At 42.7% G+C, this 27666-nt stretch overlaps 1 protein-coding gene across 1 annotated transcript; it reads left to right on the plus strand.

Annotated features, from left to right (window-relative positions):
* The first annotated feature begins 248 nt into the window (after positions 1 to 248).
* On the plus strand, positions 249 to 27328 carry igf1 (insulin-like growth factor 1). Its single transcript, XM_050036853.1, has 5 exons — positions 249 to 578; positions 1889 to 2048; positions 18022 to 18278; positions 20403 to 20438; positions 21476 to 27328. The coding sequence occupies exons 1-5, from the start codon at positions 531 to 533 to the stop codon at positions 21533 to 21535; spliced, it is 561 nt and encodes a 186-aa protein (XP_049892810.1). The 5' UTR covers positions 249 to 530; the 3' UTR covers positions 21536 to 27328.
* The last annotated feature ends 338 nt before the right edge of the window (positions 27329 to 27666 follow it).

The raw sequence follows: 27666 nt of genomic DNA on the forward strand, positions 1-27666 counted from the left end.
AGTTACGCGGTGCCAAATTACGCACAACAGTGCCATCATAACCTCCAGCTTGTCTTTAACTTCTCCTTCTTTCAGCGCATAGAATAGTGTGTTGTGTGAGTGTGTGCTGCTGCTGCTGCTGCTGGTGGTGGGGCAGCACCGCTTTTTCTATCTTGATCTGAACTACTAACCAAGTCTTAGAGAGATCAAAATTCAATCCCGTTCTGAGAAAAAAAAAGAGAGAAATGACGTTATTTGAATATGTGCCCAAAATCCTTAATGAATAACTTAGGACGAGTAGGAGGCAAATGCTGCCCCAGCTGTTTCCTGTTGAAAATGTCTGTGTAATGTAGATAAATGTGAGGGATTTTCTCTCTAAATCCGTCTCCTGTTCGCTAAATCTCACTTCTCCAAAACGAGCCTGCGCAATGGAACAAAGTCGGAATATTGAGATGTGACATTGCCCGCATCTCATCCTCTTTCTCCCCGTTTTTTAATGACTTCAAACAAGTTCATTTTCGCCGGGCTTTGTCTTGCGGAGACCCGTGGGGATGTCTAGCGCTCTTTCCTTTCAGTGGCATTTATGTGATGTCTTCAAGGTAACTTACCTGATTTCCTTTGACACTATACATTATCACCTTCACTTGCTCACTATTTGCACAGAGCATCCTTGTTTGAAACTGGAGCAACACTGCTTCACTTTATTTCTGCTGCTTTGCAATGCATGATAAATGTGGATTTATTCTGATTTTGATCCTTTTTTAGTCAGCCACAGAGTCCTGCATGTCTTGTGATTTTTTTTTTTTTGAAATAACAAAGAGACTGTCCACCTTCTGCTTTGATTGACTTTTTCTCTTTTGGAAATCTTGATCGTGCATGAGTTTCACTGCTCGGATGAATGGGTTTTCATCCCCAGCGCCTCTGTGCGCCCTGCGCTCTTTTTCAGCAGAAAGTCCTAATGCAGCTCTGCAACTTTCAGAGTAATTACTGCTGAGTCTGCATTATTAAGTGCTAAATATCTAACCTGGGGCTGCGGGGTTAAGAGAGAGGAGAGCTTATAACATGAAATACTTAAGGGCGTCGGGACCGTGCGGTTGGGGTTGTGATGTAGATGGATAGTGTCCTGTGTTTATTCTTTTTATTATGTATATTTGGCCCACTCAGCTTCCTCGGCTGGGTTTGGCGGGAGAGCCGTTTTCCATCTCACAGTTTGGATCGGAAAGATCCCTGGCGCTTTTTGCATCTCTTATTCTGCTTTTTTTTTTAAATTTTGCTGCACTTTTAGTTTTGTGCGTAATAATGCGCTGACAGCTTGTTTTTTGGCACCGGTGCCTCACGCGCAAGTGGTGATTAATGAATGTAAAATTCCCTGATGAATGTGGATTGTTGTTAAGTTGTGAGGACGTGTTCAGGGGCTGAGCAGCGACATGATAAGGAGAAACGTGTGTTTTCAATTTGGACGCGCTCTGCTCGGCTGCGCACAGGCGCTCCGGAGCATCAGAGCTGGTCAGCCTCCTGTTTGACTGTTTGACTCTGGCACCAAGTGGAAGTTTGGGATTTAATACGTTTTCCTCCACATCTCCAAACCCCTGTAAAGTTACCATCTGTGGCCACTTTTATTTCTTCTTTTTATTTCCTTTTCTTAGTAGAGCGAAAGTTGGGGAAGCGAGCCCTCAGCTCACTGGGTTCAAATCTTATGTGGGAAAATGTTTAATGTTGCCACCTCTGATGTGTCACTGAGCAAGGCACCGAGCCACCAACTGTCACAGCAGATCTGCTCAGTGGCCAGCAGTGTAACCTGAGAGCAGTGTCGCTTAAATTAACTGGATATATCTGTGTGATGATGCTGTGTCTTTAGCAGCAGTGCAAATGTTAAAGCTCTCCCTCTGTGTCTCTCCCTGTGCTGCAGAGTGCGATGTGCTGTATCTCCTGTAGCCACACCCTCTCACTACTGCTGTGCGTCCTCACCCTGACTCCGACGGCAACAGGGGCGGGCCCAGAGACCCTGTGCGGGGCGGAGCTGGTCGACACGCTGCAGTTTGTGTGTGGAGAGAGAGGCTTTTATTTCAGTAAGTGCACCTTTTTATTTATTCATAAAGGTTGGCTGTATCTGTCCCAGAGCTCTCCACCTCCAGCGAGCTCATAAATAAAAAAGCAGCCAGTTTGACATCTTGTCTTGACTTTCCCTGCATTAATGTTCCCTTTCTTCCTTCATTCATTCCTCCTCCACTGTTACATCTCCTCTTTAAGTTCATCCCCGCTCCACTCTCACTGATGGACAGGAGCCCAGATCTTGAACAAGCAAATGAAATATGGAATAATGATAATTAACTATATTGTTGGTGGCAAATCGCAGTTTTGCCCACGGGCAAAGAGCTTTAAGTGGAATTTGGCTGACTATCTCTGAGAGAGAGGAGGGGTAGAAACTAAATGTTGCAGTGAAGTTTTTTCTTTTTTTCCACCAGAGAAGGGAAAGCGACCCAAAGAAAACCCTCCACCAACAATCCAGGATTTAAATCTCAGATTTTTCCATTAAGGGTACAACCCAGCCCAGAACAGCACAGGATATATGGAGCTACCGAGGTTAGGTGCAATGTTCCACCAGCTGCCAGGGTTTCTCAGGACATGTATCCTGATCTTTCTGTCAGAGACCAACAGTGTGGCTGTACATTAGCAGTATGGCTGGCTCAGACGCTGCACAGCAGAGCTTTATAACCTCATTATTCACATTTCTTTGGCTCACGTCCACCAATTAAGCCAATTTGCATGGAATGCCCCGCAGGAGCATCGTATCTCCCTGAAAGTCATTTTAACATTTTCTGTAATAATTGATTGTCCCTGCGACTCCTGCACAGCTTTGACATAACAATCCATCATTAATGGTTTGGTTCCGACCCAAAGTTATGAAAGATTTTCCACATGTGGTAGACTTTGTCAGCTGCCAATTTCAAAAAGAAAAGAAGAAGAAGATATAAGATTTCTGTGGGAAATCAGCAGCATCTATAGTGCTCTATTTTCCAGTAATTGATTGCTTTCGCCTCAACCTGAACCTGGAGTGGTTTGTAGATACACCTTCTGGAGAAGCTGGTGACTGATGGAAGATCAGGGGCCAGGAGGGAACCAGCCTGTGAATCCCTGACTCAGTTCAGCAGACGTTCAGCCCGTGCAGCCTATAATAATCCAAATCTGAAGCCATTACAAGCCAAGAATAGATAAGTCAATTTTATTGATTAGATAACATGAAATGAGTGTACAGCCAGCTCTGTGAGACTGTACTGTATTGTACACTGTGGTGCTTAAAGCTAAATGCTAACATGAACATGCTAACATGTAATGTCATTAGTTTTTGGACACTCTTGTGTTGACCTGATGATGGCGCTATTGGAAAATTTAAGGGATAACCCAAGTTATTAGAATTTATTCTGAGAGGGACAAGTTTGTGTAAATCTGAGCCCGGTGTCACTCCGAAGTCGTCGAAATCAGGTGCTCTGGCAGTGCCTTGTGGCATCAGAAACCAATGATAAAAGGCGTCCTGTAACATCGGCATGATATGCAGTCAGTCGCCGTTATAGTTTAATGGCACCCGGCGGTGTCAGCGGGACAAGGACGAAAGTTAATGCGGCAGAAGTCCGAGTGGCGCGGGCAGGAGGGGTGGTGGATGGGTCCAGCAAACACCAACTTTCACCCGAGAGAGCGTGGTTCTAAAGCCAAACCCTGCTCTTTTTTCCTAAACCTAACCACATATGTTAGCTGTTGAAGGAAAAGAAATGTCAATTTGCGTTGTTGTACCAACGTAGTGTGTTTATTTTGAAAGAGACTGTACGTAAATGTTAAATTTCCTGTTAAAACCGAAGTGTATCTTGAAAGAAGACAATGCATGTAACAAGCAGACCTTGCACGTCATATGTGGATGTGGAAACCAAATGTCAATATGTGACGAGGTCGGAGTGAGAATTTGTTGTAAATCCATCTCTTAGTTATCAAGACATTTCCCACAAAACCTCATGGTGGTGCCCGAAAAATAGTCATTGGGATTCGTCCTCTGGGGACCATGAGTAGACCCAAATAGAGCCGCACACCAAGTAGCTCCTGTCGGAAGGATTTTTAACATTTCAAGCCAGTGGCTCCGCCTCTGACGCCTTGACAATGAATGTCCGCACAATATTTGATCAGTACAACAGTTCTAATCCAATGATAGTCATTTTAAAGCCAACGCTGCCGTTTAGTCTCAGGTTTGATGGCCTAATGTATCCGACACTGTTGGAAACTAGTGCTGTTCATCCTTGGCCATCTTTGTGTGATTGACTTCTCAGTCTAATCCATTCATGAACTGCCCATTGACGTCACTTCACAACCACCTTTCTTGATGTTTCGAACAGCAAATGTTTGCCCCTGATTTTGGGGACTCTGAAATGCCCTCCTATACGCCAGCAACTCATGTCTTTGATCATTCAGAAAAGCCCAAATGGCATTTTTTTTGCAGGGGCTGAGACTTTTTTCCTGCTTCAACCAAATCATTGAAGCTGTCGTGCTAATGCCTGAGCCTATGATACACACTACAGCTTCTAGCACCTGCTCATGGTACCAACAAACCACCAGTCTTTGATGCAGCTCAGTCACCAGAAGAAGATGTTGGCATTGTACATTTTCTGCAAACCACGGATATACAGTGCCAACTGGCGATTGGGTTGTTTTACAAGACAGCGGAAGATGTTCTCTGAGATCGTGCTCTTAAAGCACACGATAGGGTGGCTCTGCTTTGCCTCAGAGGAGGTTGAATGTGCAGGGAAGTGTAGCGTCCCAGAGCTTTGACCATTCAACACTAACGCCACACAAGAACGTTGCCGGTGGCCCATTCAGCTAAACCTTGGATTACATTCAGTGAGCATCCAATGTCAGTGTTTAAAAAATTATTTCGTACGGTATGGTTGATGGTAGGGAAAGATGCTGTTTCCAAAAATATTAATTGCAAGCTTTTTTGCTTTAACCGGAAACCACACCAACACGTGCTAGACATGGATCCACCATCCCAACCTCCATGCTAAATGTGCCTACACAGAGTGTACTACTTCCTGCATTGGCACTGCAGATTGGCATTGGAAGCATTGTAAGTTGTTGTCTATATATAGACGTAATTCCTATAGAAACTGGGCTGGGCCAACAAACCTCTCAGGTCCATTGCCTGTGTGCTCCCATATATGGACAGCAATTAGGTTCATAATGGATCATTTATGGCACACAATGTATGAACAGACTGTTGGTACCAATAAAGAAAGTAGTGTTTACAATATCTAGCCAGATGGAAAATAAGACTGTGAATGGGTGTGTTAATGCTAACACTGTAGTGCCTAAAGCCCAGTCACCAGAGGAAAGTGTTGGCATTGTGCCCTTGGAATTTTGTAAACCACGGATACGTTACATCTGCACGTTTCACACATATCATATCAACATTTCCAAGGCGACATTACCTATAAACTGACTTTCAAAGTGAGGTGGATCAGATGGTTAATGGCATGTTACTTCGACAAGTTGCAGACAACTGTTTGAGACCAATAAACAACAGAACCAGTTGTTTTTAGCGGGTCAGTGCTGTGTTTCCAGTTGCTGTTTAGGCACCAAACGTGGGTGTTTTTAGTGACCTGTCACTGTTTTTCCTGCCGGGATAATAGCATGAAAAGTGGTTGTTTTTCTACCCAGACATCACTGTGTTTAGAGTTGGGATTTGGCCTCTTACGCCAGGTCTTTTACGTCAAAACATGATATTTTCCTACCCATAACCAAGTGTTTTTTGCGCCTAAACATGACAACCACAGTCGTATCTACGACTTAATAAGGTGCTAATGTAACAAATCCATGGTTTGAAGAAACACAATGGCAATTGGGTTGGTGCTAACCCTACACTAATCATGTGTTGCAGTTGCCTAACCTTAACCATACCTTAATATTATTGTTGTTTCCATGCATGGATATTATAACAATACTTTAAGAACGGTGGCATCGACCATCACAGAACGTCACTGAACGAAATCCGAAGTTTTTTGCTGAATCATCCCGTATCAACGTAATGCCTGGCAGTCGTGTCACCATGCACCTTGCTGCTGCTCCCCACCGTCCCGCTGCCACCCTCCTCCACCCCTGCATGCAGCTTTTCCAGGACCAGTCAACATCATTCTCTGCATCGGGCCCTTTGTACGGTGTTTGCCAGAGAGTCTGTTGGAGAGCCACCAAGCTGCTGCAAAGCTGCGAGTCTTGTTCGTCCAGATGCTGCTGGCAACACACACATGTTGTGAAGTGGTCATGACAGCCTGCTCGATTGCCAGTTTTCTGCCAGTTAAGACTTTTTGGTCTTTGGATTCCCTCTGCTGCAGCACTTCTCTGGTATAAATGACCATGTTCTCCTCAGAGACAGTGGAAGATCACGGACTACATGATTAAAGAGAGCTTTTTAGCAAATCGTGCGTCACATTTAGCGTCGACGTGATGCAAGGATCAAATCTTTAACACCAACAAGACCTGGCATTCTCTGCTTAGATGGTGTTTGCAATTACATTTTGGTCAATCTTGCCGACTGGTAAATCCCATCTCAGTTTGAGTGTTTGTAAAATGTTCCCCAAAAGCGTCTGCAGCCGTAGCTTAAAGCTGATGAAATGTTCAAGACTTTGACAAGGTATGAGGGTGTCCAGAGATTGGATGATGTGAGAATGTGACAAAGTGTTGGCTACTGATAGCAGAGTTTTCGCTACAGCTTTATAAATGTTTCTCACAGGCTATAGAAGTACAGCACTACTGTCTATATTCATCTCATGAGAAAGTGTTGAACGGAGGCCAAAGTAACTCATGAATCCTCATGCAGGATACACTTCTTAAACAGGAACAGACCTTTTTGTGGTACGGGGAATGTATTTGTCTTTCCCGCATTACCTTACACTGTGCAGTCACTGAACTGCACAGCGTCCATCTATCAATGCCACATTTTCCTGTGTTGAAAAAGAGGTGTATTTCACGAACACTCCATCCTTTTTCTGAAAAGACGATGAGGTTTGAGCAGCAGGGTGCTGTGCCTCGGAAAATATGCTGCTCCCTGTCTTCCTCTGTTTCTCTCGCGCTCTCATATTCTTTCTGTCATTCCTTTTCCTCCTCCTCTCTCTCGGTCGCCACATGTACCAGCGGCTGTATGCGTAAAAATATCTGGAGAATCCATTTGGGTTCTGTCGTCTATGGGACCCGGCAGCGTAACAGCTTGGCCAAAGGAGGCGTACTCCTTTCCCTGAACTCTTCCCCTCCAGTCTGGCCGTGTTGAACTTGGCAGCCCTCTGATTGATAATGTGTCCAGAGACAATGTTGCAACGACAGTGGGGCTTTCTGTGCTAAGAGTGCTTTTTGCCAATCCACCTTACACTGGTCACCAGTAAAGTAGCATACTTGCATTTTAAGACTACAGGTTTCCTACCCCGACAGAAATGCTAAATACTAGTTAGTGGAAATTTTTTTTTTTTTTTTTTTTTCTAGGTAATGAAACAAACTGCGGTCTATGCAACAGAAAAAAACCCACAACCGTAGTCAGTTTTTCCAATTATTAGCCTGACCTAGAAATCCTCAGTTGTCTTTGTAATGCTTTAGCAGGCAGTACCGTGGGGTGATTTCACTGCAATGTTCATTCCATGAATCAGATCTGTTATGGGAGTTTTTTGGCCAAAGTGTGAGTGCTAAGTGGCTCCCAGTCCTAAGTCACTTCATATTTTATCAGTTCATGCTAAAATATTCACATTGATTCAAGAGTGAGCATGGGATATATAATCTCACTGTTGATTTCTGTGAAAAGAATGATGCGCAATCGCTCTTGAATTACGACAAAATGGAATAATCCACCATTTTTTGGACTATTGTTGGTATGCAAAGTTCAGCCAGATATGAAACGTGGTAAATTTTTAGGTGTTTTGGCTCTGACTGATGGCATCTGTGGGGAAAGGAGAGGGGAAACTGCCTTTAGCAGCCATTGATGAGACTTCCCCTTCAGTGTTTGTCCCTGTCAATTTTATTCAAAGCCACTGGAGCTGCAGAGGGAGGTAGAATGTGCAAACAGCACGTCACATGCATGCACGCACACATGCACACACTCAAACACACACATTGCCAGGCCTCAGCAGCAGGGGATTATGTGGATTACAGGATGATCAGGACACCCCCCCACCCTCCCTCCCTCCCTCCCTAGTTTTACACTGGACCCGAACACACAGCAGAAGGCACTGAGATCTGAAGAAAGACCTCCTGTGTCCTCTCCATCACTGAGAAAAAGGTGTCGTTTTCCCATTAAGACCTGAACTAAAAATCTCCCCCGACCCTTGTGTGAATTACTGCTTGGCAGAACAAAGAGGCATCTCATGAAAAGGACAGGCAGGCGTCCTCCAGATTTAGATCTGTACATTAGCTGAAGTTGAGACCCGAGGGATTTGAGGACACTCTCTGGGACTAAACACTACTTTACCTTTGAAACTCTTCATCAGTTTAATCCAATCACATAATGTAGGACCCCTAAAAAGAAAATCGAGGATATATCTAGTTGCATTAGCGCAGAGATCAGCAGGGTTCATGGTTGACATCCTGGACCTTTCTGGCAGTCTTTCTTCTTCACCTCTTGGCCACGAAAGAATCGAGGCACTCTGTTGAACATTTGCACTCACTTAATAACCTCTGACCTTTGATTTTACCTTCATCAGGTACATGTGAGCACCAGCACAGGATTATTTTGGCTCCTTTGCAGTTAGGAGTTTTTGATTCTACACACCTGTCAATAAAAATTATTATCCATATCCGCATTCCCATTGTACACAAGAAAAGGATTAACCTCACATAAAAATGTGAGCATCATTCTTTTCGTTTCTGTATTTTTGTTGCTCATTTTTTAGGGGATGGTGGAAGTCGTAAAACCCAAGTACAAAGCCTGACTGGTCACTATGCCAGTAGGAAATGCAGCAATGTCTCAGTAAAAGGAAAAAAAAAGCACTCTTTGTGCCACTATCCCCATTGGAAACACAGCGACAGGTTGCTACAAAACCCATTTGGTGCCTAAAAAGCCGCTGGAAAAGCAGCAACAGGTTGCCTGCCAAGCTGCAGACCACTGTTCAAGACCAAGAAACAACAAAGCCAGTTGTGATTTAGCGAGTCATCTCTGTGTTTCCAGCAGCTTTTTAGGCACCAAATGTGGGTGTTTTGTAGCGACCTGTCACTGCTTTTCAAGCGAGGATAGAAGCAAGAAAATGCAGTGTTTTTTAACCGAGACATAGCTACGTTTCCTGTCGGGATAGCGGCCAGTCGGCACGCCACCATTTGAGACCAACAAACAACAAAACTGATTCTGATATAGCAAGTCATCGCTGTGTTTACAGCAGCTTTTTAGGCACCAAATGTAAGCGTTTTGTAGAAACCTGTAGCTGTTTTTCCAGCTAAGATATAGCTGTGTTTCCTGCTGGGATAGTGACCAAGCTGAAGACCACTGTGTGAGACCAGCAAGCAACAAATCCGGTTGCGATTTGGTGAGTCATTGCTGTGTTTCCAGCAGCTTTTAGGCATCCAGTGTAGGTGTTTCGTAGCGACCTGTTGCGTTTTTCTAAATGCACTGACAGTTACACCCGTAGTTGTTTTCTATGGAGACACTGCAGCTTTTCCAGCAGGGATCGTGTCCCAAAACTGGGTATTATACACCAAAATGTGATCTTTTCCAAACCATGACCAAGCGGGTTTTTGTGCCTAAACCTAACCAAAGGTTAACCAGTGTTGTTAAAATGTTAAGTTTCAACATATCTGCTACATAATAACGTGCAAATGTTTGCAGAAACGTGCAATGCCAACATTTTTCCTGGTGACTGAGTTGATTTATTAGATCACTACCAAAGTTAAAGAATCCCATACATCTGTTTCCATCTCTTGCTTTGGGATTTTTTTTCTTTTTCATATGATTCAAAAAAATCTTAATTATTTCTCATAATAAATCTTTAGCGATAATACCATGAAAAACACTTATAGTGGCAGTACCTTTGGATAAGACTCCAGTGTCACGGCGCACTAATGTGAGGAACACTTCACTCATGCCATAAACTCTTTGTGGTACCAGTGATAAAGAGGTAGTTTCCAGTACTTTAGCAGCTCTTATAGTCCCTGCCCAGCCGTAAACTGCTTGACACTTTGCAGGAAGAGCAGTGCACAGGCTCCAAGAATCCACTGGTTTTTATTGACCATGACCAAGCTGTAAAACTCAGATGCTTTCTGTGCCACTCTGGAATGGGGGAATCCAGCCATCTCTCTCCAGTGCCGCTCCTTGGAGGAATGAACACTATGTGTGCTGAGGCTGTCAAACACCAAACCAAAAGATGTTAGATGGAGCAGTACAGCGGCATCAGATGAAACACTTAGTCAACACTAAATTTGACAGGTTGAAGACAGTTGGTGCTACTGCATAGTTTTCTGTTAGGAGGATGCTGGCACTCCACTCCAAAGGAACACTCCTTATTGTACCAAGTAACTCAAGGTGGTTCTGAAAAGTTCATAACCTGCTGATTCGTGGAGGACAGCAGCTGTACTCAGCACGGATTTACGGCAGATACAATTTCTTCGTAAGGCGACTAGGAGTCACGGAAAACAGTGAATGTGCCAGAACATAACAAAACATCCACAGAAACTCCTCAAACCACCTCTGTAGAGGCTGTGTTCAAACGTGCAGCATGTTGATTCATTTCCATGAGACCTCTGTGAGAGAAGAAAAAAGGAACATTGTCCAGCAAAAACGACAATCAACAGGCGTTTTCGGAACCAGAGGAACTTTTTCATAGTTCTAAGAACCTCCTTTCGGTTGTGCTCGCACTGCAAGAACTGGGAATGCTCATAGTTCTTAGAACACTGTTTTGAGGGACTATTCATATAGCTCTTATTCCAGAGTAGGTATGCTCCCAGAACAAGAGGAGCCATGAGTCATGAAAGTGTACAATGCAGCACTGGCAACCACCATTTAAAAAAACCCATTGGCCGTGTAAACAAGAGACAACACAGAACACAAACAGCTCGTATCAAAAAAACATGAAGAAAACACGGTCAAATGGATCAACAGTCAAAGTCGCACTGTGGAAATATAACACAATTATGACCTCTCAAAGTGATAGTGATGTTGCTATATCGACTGCTGGCCAGCTCACAGTGCATCACTTCAGTGGTGCAAATGCAAATATAAGCCCTTGAAGGTTTGTCGTTCTCTCTCAGGGAGTCCTCAGAACTGATTGGTTCAAAAACGCCTAACGTGACATGATCTAGCAAGGTGTCGAATTTGTCAGTCAAACACATGTACGTGCATGTCAACAGCAAATTAATATGTAACATGAATGGGGTTATTCTACCTCGCAATCATTGATCGTAACAATGTTGGTCTCCATGATAACTCTCCAAAGATGTGAAATCCTTTCTCATAGTGTCAAAAAGCACTGTACAGTGTTTTGGCGTCAGATAAGCCTTCAAACTCATTGATGTTTGGCATTGGTGGAATATATTTCATTGTTTCACTGGTCCATGAAGCAACACTTCCCTACAATGAGGGCACTTTAGTACTTTACCTATTTGGCATTGCGCCTCTGTAACAGTGGCCCACCTGGTGTTAACATACGTCTTGGGTGATGCGATCACAAGTGAACAGTGCTAAATACAACTGTAAAAGACCTCCAGGACACATTAGGCCCGTTTCCACTTAAGAAGTTCCTGGTACTATTTGGGGGGCAGGAACTACTACAGGAACATCCTCTCGCTCGGCCCTCTCAACCGCCATGTCTCCACTGAGAGAGCGAAGTAGGAGGAAGGTTCCTGTAAAGTTACTGGGCTCTGGATGTGACGTAATCGTTGCGCGACCATTTTGACCGGGGCGACATAGGGGCGTAGGGACGTAGTTAGCTGTTAGCCGTTAGCAGTGTCTGTATTAACTCAATAACTCAATAAACGGTCCGTGAAAACAATATTTTTCCAGCGGATGTCTTAGTTACAACATGATTGAGCTAACTGGAGTAGTTTCATGTCGTAAACATGATTGAGCTAACTGGAGTAGTTTCATGTCGTATCCGACAACAGGAGACTTTTAACAGATGACATCCTGATGTTAGCTTTGCTGCTGCAGTTAGCTGTCCCTGTCAGCTGCAGCCACTGATGCTTTCTAGACATCGTGATTTCCCAAAACTGAATGAATACCACACATAGCAACACAAAACTGCTTTGCTAGCTCAATCATGTTGTAACTAAGATATCCGCTGGAAAAAATATTTTTTTCACGGACCGTATATTGAGTGTACTGAGTTACTACAGACACCGCTAACGGCTAACAGCTAACGGTTAGCCCAGCTAATCTACGATAACCATAGTAATTACAAAACGTCACATCCCGCCTTGAGTATATCCAATCAGCACCAAGTAATCCCCAAGCCCCAGCCAGGAGTTTCTCGGGGCCGTTCTGAGTACCTACTCCGAGGCAGGGACTTGTTTAGCCCCTGTAAAAGTTCCGGAACTCTGTCCTTCGGGGGTGGTTCCTGCGGTGGAGACACGCACCAACGGCCCCGGCCCCATAAAATTACCCCGAAGTTCCTGCGGTGAAAACGGGCCTATTGTGACCCAATCACTGAGACCACTTACTGAAGTGGTCTGGAACGTATTTGACCGCTTATCTTTTGTAGTGTTGCGTGGCCCTGTGGAAGAATTAAGTGTTGCATTCTGCTGACAGTGATATCTCGAGCTGTACGGACACAACCGTGGACATAACTGTCTGCAGGGCCATTTGACCTTCTAGTGATGTAGGCAGTAACAAAACCCGAACACAATTGGTCAGCTGGACACACGTAATGGACACAGATGTAAAAGGCGATGTATCTCAGCTGTCCACTTGTTTGGATCGCCAAAATGCACGTTATTACCAGGTGTAAATAGGGTCATTTTTGGACTCTTTATGACAATTCTCAAGCCTGAAGTTACACCATGTTAGACTACTTCTGGTGGAGAGATCCCGCAACAGGGTCGAAACAACTAACTTCATTATGTTGCCTTTGATTTTTTTTTTTACACTGAACCAAATAACCCCAACATAATGCAGTGCCAGTGATTTTAGATGCATACTGGCATTCCGGAAGCTAAAGAAGCGTGAAAGGCGTGGCATGTAACACAACAGCATTGGCCTCTTGCATAACAATAACAATGGCATAACATGGCAATATCATTAACCTTCTTCTTGTCGGTTGATCTTGTCCTCTCTTAAGACGGTAAGGAGCTCTCGGACTTCATTGTGCCCCCAATTTATGGACATTTTTAGTTGCTTTTCTTTTTCTTTGAGTTAGCTGCTAACTGCTCCTAGCTGCTTTTGAAATGTTCCAGCGGTGGAACACACACAAAACATGTTGTCGAAACGTCACACCAGCTGACAGCTGTCCCTTTTACATGGACGTAAATTCAGTTCTATCATTACCTCCGCTGTTGGCTTGAAGGCGAGGCAACTCTATCCCCCCATTCCGTGATCATACAGAATGTCGAGGCAGAATAACGGCACAAAGTTCCTGTCTTGAAAGGAAGTGTAAAAGGGGGAAGAGAGAAGTGGATTATACTGCAGGAGAGCTTTGAGAAGTTTCTATGGATAGTTTGACACATTGACGTCCTCTGAACAGAACCGAGTTACAGTATGAATCTTTTTGATCTACATTTAATCCCATATGTGGTGAGAATTCAATACTCAAAAGATACAGTAAATTTGTGGTGTATGTCTTTAAATGACCTTACTATAGTTTGGCCCCTGCACCCACTGATTCCTTACATATTACTGTAAATATGCAGAAAGTGTATATTTACCATTTCCCCCCCTCAAACCTGATAAATCACCTCTGTGAGAGGACAAAAATCCACCAGACATTACTGCACTCTGCCTCGTCATGATGGCTGAAACGCTGACACGCGTTTTCTAATCTGACCTGAAACCCTCCTTCATCAACGTGCGTGATCCGTGCATCCTCCACCCAGAGTCCTTTGCAAACAGCAGCGGGGAGCACTGGCAGAAAAGGCTGTTTACCCTTATTTGTTTAACAACAGTCACAGAAAACAACTCTTTGTTTATGAGGGATTACAGCAGCTATCCATGGAGTTGGAGCATTTAAAACCTCCCAAAGCTTTTAGACCTGATTATTATATGCGTGTTTTTCCCCAAACCTGCCCGAGCTGATTATCCTACATGTTACAACCGGTGCCAGCTGATTTTTCTCTCCCTTCCAGCTGTTTGTGCAGCAGGGTTGCAAGCTATTTTCAGAATAATAGCGGATGTTAATTTGTAAGGCTTTATTGGGAGGGATTGAAAAACAGGCCAGGCAACGAGGCACGGCCCCTCTTTTGGCTTTCAGCAGCCATTATATAATCGCTAGCCAGGGCTCAACGTCATATTTCTCCCTCTCTACATTTCTTGACATCAGGTGTTAATATAGCAGCCAAGGCTGATCCCAGTGATGCACACCACAGGGAGGAAATATCAGGTTTTGTTTGTTCAGATGACTGAAGGGGTTGAAAAGAAAGAATTACAAAAGGTGTAACTGTCAGTGCATTTGGAATTAATAAAAATGCAAATGTCAAAAGCTAAATTAAGACTTTTGTCATCTGCATATTTCATTTAACACATCCCTTTTGGCAGTTTGAGATCTGGGTGACTCTGGTTCCTCTGTTCCCTAAATAATGCAGGTGCACAGTGTATTTTTAGCATCATTCTACCTGATGTGCAACATGAAAGCCTCCCTATTGTCTCCCCCCTTTTCCCTCCCTCTCATTCACACCTCCATTATCTCCCACTCTGCTTTGTGTCGGGGGGTCCGAGGAGAAAGATGCTTCTGTTTCTGAATGAAAGCCGCTCTCTGTCCAGAACAACATTGTCAGGACAAGGCAGACAGAGAGCAGAAGTTAATGCACTTTGTCAGCACTGGCAAGCTTCTGAGCCAAGAGCTATTAACTCTGAGAGGGAAAGGCATTTCCTCCTTGTAAATGCCATATTAAATTATTATTATTTTATTTGGTAACAGGGAAAAGCCCATCAGGGCTATATTGCTCAAGGTGAGCAGGGAATTGTTAATGGAGAGTCTGCGTTTTTCTAAAGGCCACCAAAAGAGGGTGGGTTTGGGGGGTAAGGGAGTTGAAAAAGGAAGTGAGTATTGGCGTCATGGTAACTTGATGTGGTCACTGAGTCAACAAGCTGAGTATCACACCTTTAAATAATGTTTTACCCATTTTTTGTCAGTGATAATATGGACTACAACACAATTTCCGCCTCATCTCTAATGGTCTTGTACTTACAGTCGTTTCTTGGGTGCCCCCATCTCCAGCATCCATGTTCTCCAGGGTGCTCAGGCTTCTGCCAAATGAAAATGTGAATGAACAGTGGGGGTACAGTCAACGGGGGTGCGGCCTCAAAGCCTGCCCAGCTGTTTCTGCAGGTTGATCAGGCCCAGAGGGTCTGTGGTTTGGCCTCGCTGGACGGGCCTCTGTGTAAAGGATACCTGGGCCAAAATGGCTGAGCGTGATATTCTCAACGTTTGGGTGACTGCGGCCCCTTTTTACAGGGAAGCAGCTGCCAAAAAGGGTCCATAGTGTGCAATGTGATACACTGTAAATTATACACGGAAGAAATCCATGTCATTAAGGCAGTTCATATATCAGAAAAATCAGACCCATGGCCTGGCCTTTATCACTGCTTTCTTACAAGCATAGTGTCTGGCAACAAGCCACAATTAGTTTGATTGAATGTGATAACAGATATAAAGCAATGTGAAAAATATCTCTTGTTGTATTGACTGTTTGCTAAACCCCCCCTTAATTACTGTTGCTACACCTGTCAAGCTTTTTTGTTGCACTTCACATGTGCAGTTTGCAACAATGAAGGACAACTTAAAATTAATTTTTTTTAAACAGCCCGTTTTACACAGAGATACCACAACAGGGCCGCAACGAAGAGCCTTCATTACACCGGCTTTGCTTTTTTACACAAAACCAAACAATGCCGGCATCATACCACCCCAGTGTGTAAGTCATTGAAGTCGTCAAAATCCAATGCTTGGGCAGTGACTTGCGTCGTTGGAAACCAACAAAAAAAGGCATCCTTTAACGTTGGCTTGATACGCGGCCAGTTGCCGTTATAGTTTAACGGCGCCCAGCAGCATCAGGCGGAAACGCAGCAAGGACGAAAGTTAGGGTGGTGGAAGTCCGAGTGGGGCGGGAGACTTTCACCCCTAAGAGCCGCCATTTCTAGCTGGCTGTCATCGATTTTTGTTTCCGTTTTTATCAGCTGTAGCTAAACGTTTGGGGAGTTCATTGAAATGTCGTCTCAGGCTGACTTTTTGTGTTTACATATATCACGCCGAAAGACTGACGCTAGAGCTGCATGTTCCAGGAAAATTCAGCATCCTTACCAGTTTATGCGACATGGAAATTAAGAAACAGTTATTCTTAGGAACCATGTAACATCAGACTACTGTATGCTTGTGGCTAGATGGTAACCCTAGATTTGCGAAACTCTCGTGAGCTGCTTCAACATATACTTGTCTAGGTGTTGTATGGTGTGAAAATGCTTTGGCTAAGGTCTTGTTAGGTTTAGGCACAAGAAGCACTCGGTTATGGTTAGGAGAAGATAATGGTTTCGGTTAGTAGGTTCTAGGACTGAGGTTAGATATCTAGTTTCTTTGATGTACTCTCAAACTATAGGTAAGGTTTCACTTTCAGCGTTACAAGAAAGAAAGCTGTAATGTTTTTGGCAGATCACTAGTTTTACTGTGGTTGTTGGATTGTAATTTCCTAGCTCCAGTAGGGCAGCGTCATCTCTATATTCCCCAGTGCCTAGCCTAGCATTGTGTCCAGTTTTGAGCATATGTTTCTTGATATAAACCAACATTGTAAGAGATTTTAAAGAGCTGTATTTTTGTTGTTCATATTGCAGAAAAAGGAAGGGAGAAAGACATTGCAATTGCAGTCTGAATAGTAGAAATCTGTTCAACCACTGTGGAGATATCAATGTCTAAATTCAAGAAAGTCTAAACTCTTGCTTGCAAATTGAGGAGCTAATATTAGCCTACACTTTGATATAGTAGAGCCTTCGACCTGCACATAGATTTCGAGTCATGAACAAGACTTTTTTAATGTAACCCCTGAAAATAATGTAGTATATAATGCAGCTGGCCTTGGTGATAACGCTGGCACTGTCTCAAATCAGGTACATTCATTAGTACACTACACTGCGTATACTATGTACTTACTTGTGGAGGGCACAAATTTTGACAGGGCGGTGGAAATGATGGTCACAACATTTGAAAACTTTTCTGTGCCTTTGTCAGCTAGCTTGCAAGCTAACCTTGGCATCCATGTTATCGAGCACGGTCTCTCTGCGAAGTCTTCGAAACCCGGCGCTTGGGCAGTGACTTGCTGCGTCAGACACCGATGAAAAAGGTGTCCTGTAATGTCGGCATGATACACGGCCAGTTGCCATAACAGTTTAACGGTGCCCCTCAGCATTGGAGGAAACGCAGCAGGACAAGAACGAAAGTTAAGGCGGCAAGAGTCTAAGTGGGGCGTAAGATTCTAAAGCCAAACCCCGTTTTTTTTTCCAAAACCTAACCACGTGTTTTTGTTGCCTAAACCTATAACGTCAACAACCAGCGCACCCAGGGTACTTTGCACGTCGTGTGTGGACGTGGAAAGTCCATGACCAAAACATCGCTATGTGACAAGGTCGGAGTGAGAATGTGTTGTGTTACAGTATGCTAATTAGCTATACATGCTAATGTTTGCGGCTAACAAGGCAGCAGATAAATTTAATTCCTTACACTTTTGCTCTTATATTTTTGGTTTTGAAGAGGGTGAAAAATACTTAGAAGAAGACTATAGAATTAAAAATGCTATTTGTTTGAGCAATAAATAACAGCACTGAAGGAATTCACAACCTAGATATTCAGCCTAACTATGTTGCCGTTGAAACTGACTCCAACTCCTCCTGCTGTTTCTCTCAAACAGGTAAACCAACAGGTTATGGCCCCAATGCACGGCGGTCACGTGGCATTGTGGACGAATGCTGCTTCCAAAGCTGTGAGCTGCGGCGCCTGGAGATGTACTGTGCACCTGCCAAGACTAGCAAGGCTGCTCGCTCTGTGCGTGCACAGCGCCACACAGACATGCCGAGAGCACCCAAGGTTAGTACCGCAGGGCACAAAGTGGACAAAGGCACAGAGCGTAGGACAGCACAGCAGCCAGACAAGACAAAAAACAAGAAGGTGAGCACAGCACCAAACAGATACACTCTAAAAAACGATTTACTCAACAGGAAATGTGTAAGAAAAAAGAAAAGGTTTGATGTTTTGGTCGCATCTGTCAGAGCATGAACACGTCATGTCTAGAGAATGTTAAAGAAAGTGTTTGACATTTGTTTTGTTTTCTTCGAGATGAGAAGATTGATACCACGTTCTGTTTATTACAGCAAGAAAATGGTTAGCTTAGCTTAGCATAAATAACCCACTAACATTGCGCACTATACATAATCAGTATGTAGGCCCAGTAAATACTGCTTAGTATGTTATTACCAGCAGGCTGTTCACAAAAAAGTATAGACTGAATCACAGCGTTTGTTTCCAGTAACTTTCTGGTAGAGAACCCCCACGTTACGCACTTAAAACGAAATGGCACTGAGTAAATGTTGCCTCAGTTGGTTAGTTTTATAGCCACCCAAAAAAAGGCCCACCAAAAAACATCATTGTCATTTTAGGTGTCTTTAAACATTACAGCTACAATTTCACATATCGCCACATTAGAGGTCAATTGCCAGTTGCCGACCGGGGAGTGAATGTTGTTCAGTCTATTTAACTTACAGCTGATATGGGCAACTAACTTGTTTGCTCGTTTCTGTAACGGCAACAACAAGTTAATGATATAACCTAATTTCAAACAAACATTTCCTGTCAGATTTTAATTATGTTTGATAAGTAAGTTAGCCACACTGTATATCGCCTACTTCGTACCAAACAGGGCTTCCATTTTGGGTCTTGATTACCCTGTTGCTATTTATTTTGCCAGTGCCAGCTAAAGGTTGCTTAATAACTTCATCCCCTACACAGCCTACTGTAGTCTGTGGATGTTAGCATAACCCATGTTACGCAAACTCAGTAAAAAAGTCTTTTTTCGCCTGCAACTCACACAACCAATACGCCATGTGCGTTTCTTAAACTTATTTGTAAGATAGTGGCTTATCAATGTAGTCAAGAAATACTATATAAAAATGCCAAAATACATTGGAGTGGGGTTTCAACCATATCGTAACATTACTCACCATCATTCGTTATCCAGTGGTTAATTATTTAAACCATCTGCCTCACAGTCCGCCAATGCATAGTCTGAAGAGACGCAGTGCATTCTGGGGTGGTTGAGTTTGTCCAGTAAGCTCATGTCGCTCATTTTTCGTCTCTCTTGTTTACCATGCCAGTAAATCCGAATGAATTAGTCTTCTGTGGTGCTCATGGTTTCAGTAAACTTAAGTGAACAACTGAATTGTGGAGAATCTAACTGAACTAGCGGTGTGTAGCATCTCCATACTGACAAAAGTTTAAACCTTTATATTTGTATGTGCCATCAAAGCAGCTAGCTAACGTTAGCTTAAGTGGCCAACAACCTGGTTTTATACAGCCAAAGAACTTCTATAAAAATTAAATGTTTGGCGACCAGACTAGAGGTCTCATTTAAAAACAGTGCGTAGGATCCATACTAGAAATGTACATACAGACAAAAGCCAAAAATAGTGCACAAAAAATATTCGACAATTTCTACAGTCGGCTTCCACCTCACCATCTGTGTCGCCAATTTCCCGTCTCCAAAATGTTCGTAAACGTGGGTCAAAGTTTCTCCCATCAAGTCTGCTTTTATAGATCACAGCTTTTGTGTGGGAAATGGCGTACACCTCTTTCAGGCCTCATTTTGTGCATACGCAATGCCTCACACTTAGTATTAACACTGTTATATGCGATCAACACCTTAGCCTAGCTCTGCCCACGGGTGTCCAACCAAGAAATAGTTTCACTCAAAACACTCAAGCCAAAACATGGTAGTTCATGAGCTTATGACCTGAGCCAGGCTAGCTAAGCTCACACTTTAATGAAAAGTAAAAACGTTGCCCATTTTTTGCTAGACTTGCTGTCCTCCTTTTTCCAGTCTTCATGCTAAGCTAAGCTAGCTAGGTAACGGCTGTAGTTACATATTCAGCATACTGACATGAAAGTGGTCTCAAACTTCATATCTCATAAAGTGGTAGCATACCTTAACTTTAAGGGGTCACTAGATTTGCTAGTAGCTGTTGTATAGCAAGTCGAATGAATCCATCCAATTTAAGTGGCTTCATTTTCCTCCCACAGAGACCTTTACCTGGACATAGTCATTCATCCTTCAAGGTATGCATGCCAGTGAATACTTTTTATATACCTGTATTATTATTCATTCAGACCTGTAAATCATAAAACCTCCACCGTGACATTCTCAGGAGTCTCAAAAGCAGAGCAACCTTTATTTTGAAATGAGAGAGATTCATTTAAAGAATCTTAGTTCTGAAATCTTAATCTCTTGGCCAAAGAAAGAAAGCGTGAGGTCTAAATGCAGACTCTGTTTCACCCTCGCCAACCTGCGGGAGAGCGTGATCCTTTTAAGATTCGACCGTGTGCTTTTTACCCTTCTCTCAAAAAAGAAAACCATTAGCAAGAGAAGGAACTAAGTGTTTTTTGTGGTAGACCCAGTGGCACTCCCGCTCCCCAGGCAGAATCTCCACTCTGCTACTGTACATTGTGTGCTGAAATTCTGGCGTCTCACCATAAACAGACTGACACATGCAAGGTCCAGAGATGAAGTCAGCATATCACGTTTAGTGTATCTGCGTGTGCAGTGGCTTCCACATCACTCGTCTGTTTATTAATTTGTGGATTGTGGTGCAGCTGTAAATGGTGGATTCATCCAGCAGTACCATTTAATTAAATGTAATCCTCCTCTCGTTTTTTAGTGATTTAAGACACCAGTCCTTTTACAACACTTAGAAGAACCTACTGTTAATGTTGGATTGAACTAGTTAGCAAGCTAGGCTAGCTAGCGTTCACCTAGCTTGCTAACTTTAGCAATGCCTCCTTCTATTCGTTACTGTTTGTTCATGTTATTCAACACCTAACTACCCTCTGACTAGAGTATAGCATTGTACGTTCCATTACATGATATCTGACAGACACTTGTCCGAAGTGACTTGCATAAGCGCAATGCGTAGCTACCATCAGCAACCAGTAAGGCATCTACTGCTTCACAACATTCAAAGTTTGTGAATCAGTAGTTTAGCTTGCTCATGTGGATGTTTATTCCCATTAAAAAACACAGCTCAAGCTTGCTCATTTTATCCTGTATCAACTGTGTCCCTGATAAATGTCTAAAATGCGTTTCTCTTTTGTTGCAGGAAGTGCATCAGAAAAACTCAAGTCGAGGCAACACGGGGGGCAGAAATTACAGAATGTAGGGAAGGTGCGAATGGACAAATGCCCAGCGACTTGGGAAGAGAGAAGGGAGTGGCCTTACCTGGTACCCCTGTGGAATGGTTCACTGTAAAACAAAACAAAGAGGATGCTGACAAAGGTCCGAAAAGCTCTTCAAAATGATTGAAACCTGAGAGCTAAGTGGTGTTTAAGGGTTTGATGAGGGATCTTGTGATTATTTTATACACTGCACCATTCCATATCGGGAGGAATTCTTTGTTAATGCAATGTAACAGACTAGTTTAGCTGCTGAGACACGAACAAGAGCTTATTATACCTCCATGTGTGAGCTGCAGCATCCCCCCCCCCCCCGGCTCCAGGAAAGGTGGGAACGGATCTGGGCTTCAGCCAATCAGAGAGCGGCAGGCTGTGTTTGAGAATGAGTGGTCCGTCCTGTCTCCTGAACTTTGCGGAGGTAAATCCTTTCAGTCTGAGAGAGTGGATTCATTCACTCCTCAGGTAATACTTTATCACCTGTCACATTTAATAGTTACTACCCCAGTTATAAACAATCTGATTGTCTTACCTTCAGACTTTGTTTTTATGCACCATGCATTGCTAAAGATATTCTAAGAAGAAAAAGCAAAGTTTGCTTTAAAGGTTCAGTGTGTAAGATTTAGGGGGATTTAGTGGCAGCTCGTGGTGAGGATTTGCAGATTGCAACCAGCTGAAACTTCTCCCGGTTAGATTTTCTTTAGTGTTCATTGTTCAGGAGGTTTTTACCGGGAGCTGAATTATCCGCAGAGGTCTCCTCCTCTCTAAAACAAATGGACCAGGTGATTGAATCCACTAAAAACACTGTATAAAACAGTTTCACTTTACAAAACAGTGTTTCTCCGATGCTGTTTGGCATGACGGAGACATGCCGCTAGCATAGCACCCGCTAATGTGTGCTCACCTTTCTTCTCTGATAACTTAAAATCCAGACGTTCAGGAGGTTTTTATTGGGAGCTGAATTATCCGCAGAGGTTTCTTCCTCTCCAAAATTAACGGACCTGCTGATTTAAACCGGTAAAACACTGAAAAAAGCAGTTTCCCATTTAAAAAATCTGTTCTGCCAGTGCTGCTTGTCACAGAGGGGCTGCTAACTATGGTGGCAAAAACATGAATGGCCCTATCAAGGGCCAGTGTTTTGTTTGTCTGTTCTGGGCCACTGTAAAAACATGGTGGTGCAATATAGCAAACTCTGTGGATGAGGACCTGCTCGTGGTGTAGATAGCAACAGCTCATTCTAAGGTAATGAAAACACAGCAGTTCTTATTTTCAGGTGATTATAGACGGAAAAAAAACACACTTACTATATTATACTCCATTTCTGCCGATATATCCCCATAAATCCTACACACTGGACCTTTTGACAGACAAAGACCAGGTGATTCATTATCAGACTTTAAACATTGTTGTAGTTATTTTACCTTGAGCCCAAGTCAAATCCCTACTTCTCATTGACTCCAGAAGGCAGCGTTCTTCTGTCTCAGTGGAGTCCCTTGAAGGTTTGAGTCCAATCCAAATCCCTCCTAAGCCTCAGGAAGTGTTGAGAACCTGAGGACAGAGTCTACGATCCAAACACTTCTACAACAACAGATCAAGCACCATTAGAGGGGATTTTCAGGAAGGTGGGAAGTACAAAAACAAGATTGTGCCTGTTTAAGAAAAAAACAGAGAAAACTAATTAACCAGAAGCTAAATTGAATTAAGGATTTTTTGGCCAGTCGGTCCATGGTGCTTGTTTTGTTGTCAGAAATGGGTCATTCAGTGGATTCAAAGTGCATTTGGCATAAGTGAATGGAAAAGGGCAAATAGCGACAATCAGGCAAAATGTCGTGGCCAAATCTGATTTTTGTCAACAATCCAGTCAACGGTGATCAACATTTGATTCTGAGTGGAGGCCTGTGTTCAAGGTTAAGCACCAGTCATGAAAGTTTAGTCACAGCAAGTCAACAAGCGCTCTTTAGAGTAAATTATTTTTCCTGTTCTCTTAAAGAACTATTATGTTCCCAGATCTGTCAACACCTACGTCTGAAGCAAAATAAGGAGAGGCTCTGACTATAGCCACGTAGATGGGAAGTTTAATGGTTACTCGATCTTGGCCATTTTGATAGTTTGGGGAGGCCGAGACCTTTGCTACTTCAGTTGTCGCTTGGACTGCATTGCCTGCCATCATGGCGAGAGCACATCAACGAAACCCACAGCATCTGTTGCAAAGTCCACCGAAGAAACACGCAGATTAAACGATTTGGTAAATATTGCGAACCAAAAATGACAAGTCATCCTGGAGATGTGAGATACGGCACACATATAACAGTACACAAACACACATGCAAAGCACCCACAGTGTAAATGAGAGTTGTGTAACTGTGCGCAAGGGTCAAACACACACAGACACACAGACACACAGACGTTTCATAAAAGCCAGTTCTGAGAAGTCCTTGCATGAGGGCCGACAGTCATGGCTGTTTGTACAAGCCTCCATGCGGATCTACAGTCGTTTTATCGCACAAACCGCCCAAGACATCTCATCTCTGGCTCTGCCTCCTCTGCCTGTGTATAATCAAACAGTACTCCCATTTATGTTAACCTATGCATTACTATCATTCATTGTACATGATGGTTTCATATAACAAAACTGTATTAAGAATCCTATCCACTGTATAATGGTGCTATTTTGTAGTTTGTTACTTGCAAGAGATGGCTAAGACAGACAGATGGCAGGGCTTACATCGGAGGTCTTCCCTTTTGCACAGCCTTGTGGCCACCATTTTAATAGTGTTTTTATTTGTAAGCTGTTTCAATAAGGTAGTAGTGTAAGCGAGTAAATGTATCTGTGTGAAATCTGTGAATGCATGGAGATAAAAAAAAAAGAAGAAAATACCATGTTGTGGTCCCAAGAAGGCAAAATGCTATTTTTTCTACTGTTTTTGAATTATTTTCTCAATATAGATCCCTTATGCCAAATAACTTGACAAAAGTACTGTGAACTGTGATTCTTCCAATTGTATTGACATTCTTAAAAGTCATGGTGTGCTTTTGTCTGCCCTGAGATGTGTGTGTACATGCACCTCACTGGAAGCCAAGGTATTGATTATTGGAAAAAAAAACTATATATATATGTATATATATATATATATATATATATATATACACAAGACTACGTAGCTTTTGCTGAACAGCAGCCACTGTGGCTACAAGTGGTAATTACAGGATAATGGCATATTAAATTTGCCTTCATTCCCCAAGATTCTCAAGAGTCAGACACCATTATGTTTATCTGTGACACGCTAAAATGTAGTGTAACAGGACTGGTAGAGAAAAACAAGTAGAGAAAAGGTTTAAGGTCAGTGAATTTAATCATTAATATCGCACAGCGTCTAGCTTAAAGGAATAGTTCATATTTTTGGGAAATTCACTTTCTTGCCGAGAGTTAGATCAGAAAATGCACTACATAAAATAAAAAAAATTGGCCACTGTGACGACACCCATTGGTTTGTGGACTCACGTTTTGAAGCCTCGAGTTTGGCATTTTGACTGTCGCCATCTTGGATTTTTGGAGCTAGTTGTGACCGTGTTTGGACGAAAAGGTGAAGATAACCCGACTGCTTGCTGCTAGCTTGGTTAGCGCGATGCATTTACAGCTATGGTTATGTGTAATAATGCTAATGCTAACTTTTATTAGTGAAAAAAAGGCTGAAAACCATTAAAACAAAATGTACTTAACGGAAAGCTGGATATCCCTGTACAGTTGTCATGATCAGGGAAATTAGCTGTAGCTAATTAGCTTAAGACCAAAACTGTTTCTTTACCAGGCTGTAAACATGTTTATTTCTGCTGTAAAGTTGGGCATTTTGACATGGGTGTCTGTGGGTATTGACTCGCTTTTGGAGCCAGCCTCAAGTGGCCATTTAAGGAACTGCAGTTTCTGGCACCTCGGTGCTGGCTTCATTTTTCAGCTGTGAAGGTTGCCACTTGGTAAAATACAAGGCTTTAGCCAGCAGCTGGTTAGCTTAGCTTAGCACAAAAAGCTGAAATAGGAGGAATCAACTCCTGGCCCTGAGAAACGCTCAGCCATTTTTTCCAAATTTTCCCAGTGGCCACTCTCTGTATTGCAGCACAAAAATCCCCCTGCAGCCCCAAAAGTTTTTTCCCCGTAGACCACCATTATAAAAGAGATGTCTGTAAAACTGTTAACAGGACACCCCGTGGTCAATTACGACAATTTCTATTGTGAATTTTTGATCCATGGAGGTTTTATATTCAAAAAACTTCAAAAAAGCGATGGTGGTCGACAAGCTAGCCAAGCAAGTAGTTTCCCCCTGTTTCAAGTCTTTATGCTAAGCTAGGCTAACTAGCTTCTGGCTGTAGCTTGATATGAGCGCATTATCAATATTCTCATCTAACTCTGAGCAAGAATGCGAACAAGGGTATTTCCCTAAATGTCGAACTTCTGCTTTAAGTTTGCTAACATTAGCTAACATTAGCCTGCATAAGCTACTGGTCATACTAGACCAAACAAGGCTGTAGTTACAAAACCCGTAAGTGTATTAAATTGAGCAAGGGTGCATTTTGTTGCTTTTGAATTCAACTTTTCATATGTAAGAGAGAGAATGTGTTATTTCTTCAGAATGTTGCATAGTCTCACTTTAAGAATAGGCCAGGAGTTTAATTTATTTTCACCAAAACATTTGGGTGCCATGCCATCGTTCCAACGGCCAGAAATTAAGAAGCCCCTGTAGTCTGAAAAATGTCCCATTGGACCATAAGTCCATTTCTTTGACAACCCGTTATCCAAAAATCAAATGCCCATTGATCTGAAATCTTGTTTCTTCCAAAAGACATATTCTGTGCAGTTAGTTTTAGTTCCCAAGCAGCGTTCGAGCAGCTGATCCAGGGTGTTTTTACCAATCCTGCCGTTTGAGCCACTGACCCCAGGTAATTTATCAACCCTTCATGGTGTTTCCAAATGGCATTTTAGACACGATCCTGGGTGTTTCTACCGACCCGTTGCTGTGTTTCCAATTGCCATTTGAACCACCAATTCCAGGTGTTTTTACCAACCTTTGAAGCTCACAAAGCAAACATTTTTTCTGGTGATTAGATTGTCTAACTGCAGGAAGTGTATATTTTTGGAGAAACGGGACTTTGGAGCAATGGCCGTTTGTTTTTGAGACAATGGGCTGTCATAGTAACGGGCTTTGTGTCCAACAGAACATTTTTGGACTAACGGGGCTTCTGAATTTTGGGCTGTCGGAACAAGTAGCAGTCCCCAACAGCAGCTCTCTGAATTAAAACTTCTTTTACCGATTAATTTAAAAGTGTGTTTTTATCTTTAACAACCAAAAATCGGAATTTGCATATGTGCTTTGGTGTCTATTATTTAAAAATTATGCTATCAGTCAACCTGGCGGCTGAAATGAAAAAGAAACTGGTCCTCCCAGATTTCCAGATATACAGAACAAACCAAAGACTTTTTAATGAGAACAAAGCCTCACTTCGCATCATTATGCAATGAACTAAACCAGTAAATATCAAGTGTTGCCATTCTTGTCTAAACTGCGCTGCAGCTACAAAACACCCTTCGCACACCGTCTCTGGTACCTGACATACAGCTTATAATATAATAGATAGCAAAGTGAGCCAGACAGAAGTCCCTCTGTGTATCTGGTATATTTGAAGAAAGCTACAGCAACCAACTTCAAATCATGTGACTATGAATCATTCAGACATGTCTGTTTGTCACTTGTGTGAAATAATAATAAAGTCTAAAATGTGGGAGTGAGAGATTCACGACTCTGTGAGGTGTTTAATGAGAAAACGTCATTTCCTGAAGCTCACTGTCCAAGAAACTGTTTGATTACAGCGCTGTTATTTATGGTGCTCGATTGCCTTCTGTAGAAAAAAAAATACTGACAAATTGTTCACCATTCCTGCTGAATAAACCACTTGTCAACATCACAGAAATGGCTGTGGAGTTTTTCTTTTAATGCATCATGCACATACATCACATTCACAAAATATTAACTCATTTCACATTTTCTTATTTTGCAGCCTTGTGCTTAAATGCTTTACATTATTTTTCCATCATCATCAGTCTACACTTAAAACCCCATAATGACAAAGA

This window comes from Epinephelus moara, chromosome 23 (assembly GCF_006386435.1).
Source record: "Epinephelus moara isolate mb chromosome 23, YSFRI_EMoa_1.0, whole genome shotgun sequence".
NCBI lineage: Eukaryota > Metazoa > Chordata > Actinopteri > Perciformes > Serranidae > Epinephelus > Epinephelus moara.

Excerpts from the sequence above, each read along its gene's own strand:
- igf1 (XM_050036853.1), top strand. The coding sequence starts at position 531 with ATGTCTAGCGCTCTTTCCTTTCAGTGGCATTTATGTGATGTCTTCAAG. Across the intron at positions 18,279-20,402 it reads ACAAGACAAAAAACAAGAAG|AGACCTTTACCTGGACATAG; the intron begins GTGAGCACAGCA and ends TTCCTCCCACAG. Across the intron at positions 20,439-21,475 it reads ATAGTCATTCATCCTTCAAG|GAAGTGCATCAGAAAAACTC; the intron begins GTATGCATGCCA and ends CTTTTGTTGCAG.